Source organism: Phoxinus phoxinus (assembly GCF_949152265.1).
Source record: "Phoxinus phoxinus genome assembly, chromosome: 15".
Lineage (NCBI taxonomy): Eukaryota > Metazoa > Chordata > Actinopteri > Cypriniformes > Leuciscidae > Phoxinus > Phoxinus phoxinus.
The window spans coordinates 20,249,503-20,256,399 of NC_136890.1; the positions used below are offsets into that span (position 1 = coordinate 20,249,503).

Below are 6,897 nucleotides of genomic sequence, written 5' to 3' on the forward strand. Positions count from 1 at the left end.
CATTCCCAGAGGTTTTATCAGGTCTTTTAAAAGTATAGTTACATAAACCCACACAAACGCATTAATTCTCATTACAGATGCAACTGTGCTCAAAATGAGACCTACAGCACTGAACCTCCAGCGCTTTAACTCACTCCGAAATGCTTTAAAGTGAACTCCATTCTCTATGTTTGTATTCAGTATTGGACCACCTGCTGGTCAAAACTTTTAACCATGATTAATAAGTGAACTTATGCACACCTGATAAATAAAGCTAAAAGAAAGAATCAAGGGATAGTCTGTGAAAATATAAGAGAGGAGAAACGAAGAATTGCTTTGATCAATTATGGATGTTTAAAATGATTGATCAGCATGGTAACTGTTCGGTCTATGCCAGCACACCTCTCGCAACATAAAACTGGCCAAATCTGAAAGAGACACCAGGACAGAAAGAGGAAGAGTGAGAGGGTGGATCAAGTGTCGGGCATTGTGCCATGGCACTCTCTTCAGTCGTCCCTCTGTGCCAACTTGGAAGGCAAGGTGCCAGGCTCTAAATGAATGAGTTTGCTTGGGCGCCAACTGTTTCACCCACTGCTCCAGCGGACCATGCCCATCAGCAGCCAGGACAACAAGTCAGCGCAGATAAATGTCAAGCATTAATGAAATCTTTACTAACAGAGATGGAGAATCAGACGACTTTTTCCTCTGTACAAAATAGGGCAGTATAGTTCATAATGATTCATATTTTGGGGTTATTGGAGTCAGATGTGCTGGTAAACAAAGGTGCAGGTGTGTATAATGGGAAAACACCGAAGTGTCAAACCTTAATTCTTTCTCGTTCTCTATTTCAGGTGACCCGATAGTTCTACGCTCCAGGGAACCATCGGACCCAACTCACTGGGACAAAAGTGCTGAAAGTGAAGACTAACTATAGACACCATTGAGCTTCAGCTAACAGGATCGATCAGTATTAGTCATACGAAGATTATTTGAAATCAAAACGTCTGAGGAACAGACTGATCTCCAGAAATATATCCACCATAAACATTAGGACCATCCTAAAAAGTTCATGTGTCCTCCTCAATGGACCCCCTGGCCTTCCGGACGCTTGATCTTCTGGGTGCGGATCTATGGCTGCTGGAATGTATTGGCCGGGGGGTCTCGATGTACGTATGCAGTTGTTTTTTTGTTTTATACAAAAGATGTTTGGATCATCTACACCAGTGCAACCCAATGGAGTTTAAGCTCTTCAGCAACATGCTCTCCTTCCTTGCCCTTCAGTTCTTCCCAAAGTTCCATGATCATTCCTGCGCTACCTAATCAGAAGGTCCGATCATTCCTCGCGGAGTCTTTGAAAAAGCATTTAAACATGTAAAATCGATCTGGACCTCTAACGGACTTCTGTATATTGTTTGTTTCTAAATTAAAGCTTTTCAGCCCCACAGTCTGAAATAACAGAATAGATGTACCAGTATATTCTAGAACATGTAAAAGTGTAAAAGATCAAAGTGTTATTCTCAAACCAAGCAGAATAAAGTTTATTAAGGTTATAAGGTTATCACTTTTATTATCAATGTTTTTATCCAGCCTGGTAACTGCTATTGAGTACATGTGTCAGTATTATATTCAATAATTAAAAATGTCAAAAAGAATTGTTCTCCATACTCTGATTTCAGAGGCTGCAAGCTAGTGGAACCTAATGGCTTATTGTGCCACAAATAACATGATTTATTTATTCACTTTTCCTCCACTGGTACTGATACACGGAAAAATAACATAATCAGCATTATATATATGCTTCATGTTTTCTGACCTTTACGCCTGAAGACAAAACCGCAGTCACTCCAAATGCACACCCTCATGTTTCAAAAGGAACTCAAATAATTGTTTGCAGTGTAAACATTATGCTTTATATGCCCCCTCTCTCTGTCTTTGCCTTTCTGACAACAAATTGCATTTTGTATTTGTCTAATCGAATGCTTGAATCTGTTCAATGCACATGCAATTTAGCTTCGAGGAAATCCTGAGAACATTTTTGCGCATGTCATCAAGAGATTAGAGAAATTAGCCCAAAATAAAATTCATAAATACCAACCACAAGAAATGGCAGCATAGAGAGAGGCATAAAGATATATATTTGAAAGTGAAATGATGCATAGGCCGTGTATGGAGATGCATGCTGATATCATAATACATGATATCATGAAACGCACACCCACAGGCGCACGTACACTGAAGCTCACCGCAGCAGAAATCTCCCCCCCGCGCAACAGCGAGACTGAGTTTTAAAATTCAACAGGAACATTGTGGAATAATAATAGGCGCAGCTCACTTCTAAAGCATCTGGGATGGTCGGGCTACCTTGAATCAGTAGGAATCTGGCAAAATACAAACAGGTGAACAAAGCTGCACGCATATATTGTCAGACGCTGCCACCGCACTGTCTATCTCTCACTCGCACACACCAAAATGACACGTCACCCTGGGATGTAGGTGTTGAGACTTGGTGCCGCTTATGCAAATACAACTTGCAGATTTAATGAAGTCTGACGGCAGAGGGAAAAGGCCAGGAGAGATACCATACACACTCTGACAGCACTGACGAAAATAAAATATGAGCTATATGAATAAATAAGAAAGAAAGAAGACAAGAGAGAACGGGGGGAGAATCGTCGTACAGTTGTTGCTTGACTGTGCGTGTGCATGAAGCACATTGCATTCGTGTATGAAAGTGCGTACATGATGTCGCATGTATGTGCTGAGATGTGACTACTGTATGATGGGTGTGCATAAAAATGATGTAGGCTAATGCTTTAGGTGAAGTATATGTTTACCTGTAGCCATTTGCAAAATAGCATACACTAATAGTATAGAGGTGTTCCACGAGTATACCCGATTTTTACTGACTGCTGAAGCTGCTGCCTTTAAAGGAACACTCTGACTTTTTGGAACTTTAGCCTATTCACCTTATCCCCCAGAGTTAGATAAGTCCATACATACCTTTTTCATCTCCGTGCGTGCTATAAGTCTGATTGACGCACCCACCGCTAGCCTAGCTTAGCACAAAGACTGGATGTAAATGGTTGCAGCTAGCATACTAATCAAAATAAGTGACAAAATAACGCAAACATTTTCCTATTTACATGTTGTGATTTGTATAGTCACAGAGTGTACAAAAAACAAAGTCGCATGAGACACAGACATATTTTTACCGTATAAATACTGGGAACTATATTCTCTGAAGGCGAAGCACTGCTACTTGGGCGGAGTGATAACTGCAGCACCTGAGACGTGCCGTGGTGTATGTATGTATGGACTTATCTAACTCTGGGGGATAAGTTGAATAGGCTAAAGTCCCAAAAAGTCGGAGTGTTCCTTTAAGAACAAGTCATTGAGTCATTCAGTCCACCGATTTTGTTCTCGGATAAAACAAGCAACTGTCATTATCAGTGAGTCTTTGTATCATTCACTAAACCGATTCAGTCAAAAACACTGGGTCAGACCTAAACACTGCTACTGTGTGTTGCTAGATAATTCAGTTTTGACTTTGTTTGGAACTATTTTCATGAAACATACTGTGTCTAAAACGTTGTGTAATATTAAGCTATTGTTTATTGGACTGTTATACTGTAAGCAATATCACACTCAAAAGTTATTTCGTTGATCTGAATTCAACAGGGCTTTGCTTATCTAAAGCCGAATCACATCCACGGTGATATTCAGAACTGCATTCTTGCTTTTTGAGATATAGCTAAATGTAAATGCTTTGTAAATTACTTTTATTAATATAAAGGTTTTACTTTTAAAATGCAAATATTATTGAATACATCAGCATACAATTACAAGTGGGTAGATAATCAAAAACATCTGTAGATAAATGAGCATTATCAGCATCTCACACACACACACACACACACACACACACACATAGCTACAAAAAGAGGTAGATGAATGCATATAATGGAAGTATCATGGAAGTGTGTCTCCCACTATTCTGAAGTTTAACATCGATGCCCTACATAACTGTTCGCTGATAAAAAACACATCATTCCTCATTATTTTCATATCAGCCAGGCAGATGAACAATAATGGAGGAAAGATTAGATAGAGATTGAAAATGTTGTCTTTTGCACCAAAACACTGGTTGGGGCTTTAATGCAGTTCGGCTAAATTGTGATGTATTAATAGCAATTTCCCAGCACACAAGCACATACACACACACCAAATTATATGTATGTGTGTGAGGGAGGGAGAGAGAGAGATTTTGTCAGATACAGTATCCTGAAGCTTATAGCAATGTCTGAAAGGACATTCATTTTTCAAGTGTAGCAAAAATGGAAGGTTTGAGCCCAAAATCGCAAAGTGACGATAAATGTTTGTGACCTGCAGTTGGCTCTTAACATGCTCACAGAAGAGTCCTTCCCTCCAGAGACCCGAGAGGGTTGTGGTGTTCAAAACAACAGAGACAAGCCAATAGGTGAATTGGGTGTATGCCACTGACAACAAGGATAAAAGAAACATCAAGTAATACTGGGGAGAAATCTTTCTGTCTGCTCGTGGGTACAAGCCCCTGTAGCATAATAATGTGAGAGGACACCAAGATCTTTTTGAGGAGGGAAACGCTGCAAAGCTAAATCTAGCAGATCTTAATAATTCAGCTGGCATCATGGTAACATTTATCTGACCCCTCTGTCATTCTATGTTCCATATTCCACAAGACACAAACATCCCCATCAAACTAACAATGTTTGCGAACATTAATTATTCATTAATAGTAGTACTAAATCTGGTACTGCAGTGGTCTGAAAGAATGTTGTTCGTTTTTTTCTTTGGGGTCATACTCTGGTGAAAACAATAATGTACCTTATGTGGGCTGGTCGGTTCAGGTTTTGCCTACATTGTGGGGAACGAAAGGCTCCACAAGGATAGTAAAACCTGAAATAACCTACATTATGTGGGCCATACAACAATCCTCAAGGAAATTTTTGTAACAAACATACTAAGTAATGTCCTAATGCAGAAAGGTTATGTGAAGGTTAAGTTAAGGTGAGGGGATAGAAAATATCATTAGCTCAGCTCAGAAATCAATGGAAAGTCGCACTATATATATATATAAATAAAATTGTTAATCGTGAACTAACAATGAGCAAAAACACTTTTTAAAGTATTTATCAATCTAGGTTCATGTTAATTTACAGTGTTCATTGTTAATTCATGTTTGTTCATAATACATAATAACTCATGTTAATTTATACAGTTTGATGTTCAAATGTATTAGTATGTTGCACATATAAATAGTACAGTACATTTGAATAAATAGTGAGACAATTTTTTACTTACATTTCTGCTGCACTGCAGGACTGTTATGGCCCTTGGCCAACATATCTTTGAAATATTTGCTATATATGTTGTAAACAAACAGTATGGCACAGCAAATATATTTTTCAAATTGAACATATACCAAACCAAAAGATATTACAAAATACATGTCCAACCTTAAAATAAATGTCTGGGTAAATGCAAAATGTGTGTTTTGTTAATAAACATTTTGGTTAAAAATATAATATAAGAAAAAATACATAAGAAAAAATTACTTTAAAATTAAATAACTACAACATATTGAAAATACATAAAATATATGTGTGTTTCCTCTGTGTTTCCTCTAATATTTGATTCTATTTTGTTATTCATAATACATGATATTTCCTCTTATTTTTCTGCTCACATTATTATTTAAAAATTGTCATCAATTTACTCATTTTAATCATGAATGGCGATAAAATTTTCAGCAATGCCAGATGAAAAAACAATTATACATTTAGGAAGAAAAAGTCAATGGAAAGAAGCTTAGACTCCACATTTGGTCTATAATATATATATATTGTGAGGGAAATCCATGCTGAGAATGTTGTTGATTCAGTGACAGACATAAAATATTAACAGCACAAGAGGCTTAAAATGGCAAGTCTAAAATAAACAGCCTCTATCTGAGTCACATCTACGGGTTTATAGGCCAGACTGCTGCTGGCACACATGAAGCTTCCCTTCACTCATCTTTAAGTACCTGAGTCTGTACTCAGATTCCTTGACGTTTGCCGAATATGTGCCACTGGCTGGCATGCAGAAAATAGTTCAGTATGTGAGGGTTTGTAGTTTCTAATCTGGTCCTGTAGGACTCGCAGAGCTAATACGACTCCAGTGGTCACATTCCTTCAGATGCTGCCAACAATCTCCTCTGCTGTGATCCAGAGCTGGAGTTTAATCCTGTGGTCTAATCGCCTAATTAATACTGTGGTTTACGCTGGACTTCATGCTATGGTGTAATGTTCCACTTTTAAGTTTTATGATGCATTAAACGGAGTTCAGTGGTGCATCTTGGTCTGCAGTTGATGTAGTTCAGTGCTGTCTGGTGCTCTAGTTTATTCATGCAGTCCATTGCTCCAGTCTAACCATGCAGTGTAATGTTATAGAATAATCTCATTTGCCCAGTGCTAACACATTTACACACTCTATTTAAATTTGTTGTGATTACCATATACCAGGACACTAGTGCCATTTAGCATCGCACAGTCCAGTGTGTGTGTGAACAGATGGCCCCGTCACAGAGCCATTAGCACTGAAGAGGATGAGTACAGGGCAACAACAGATGAACAGAATGACTGAACGAGAGAGAAAAGGGGGGAAACAATGAGAAGATGAGGGAGATACAAAGATTTAACTTTGCAACTCTAAATTTGGTCCAGAGTATATAGACCTTAGTGTGTTGCCAAAGTTTTCTGCATTCATCTTTTTATACTTACCCAAAAAGCTCATTGTGCTTTATGGCAACCGGCGTCTGCGGACCCCCCAGGGGTATCTGGAAAATTTCAGAGATCTTTAATTTTTTTATTTCATTTATTAATTAAACGGTTAGTTTGA

General features: G+C 38.3%; 1 protein-coding gene across 1 annotated transcript in view; it reads left to right on the plus strand.

Moving 5' to 3' along the window:
• tafa3b (TAFA chemokine like family member 3b) overlaps nucleotides 1-1,623 on the plus strand; it is a 91,162-nt gene extending 89,539 nt beyond the window's left edge. Inside the window, exon 5 of the mRNA XM_079637104.1 lies at nucleotides 831-1,623. Coding sequence (XP_079493230.1) covers nucleotides 831-842 — 12 coding nt within the window. The 3' untranslated portion in view covers nucleotides 843-1,623. The remainder of the gene's footprint in view (nucleotides 1-830) is intronic.
• The last annotated feature ends 5,274 nt before the right edge of the window (nucleotides 1,624-6,897 follow it).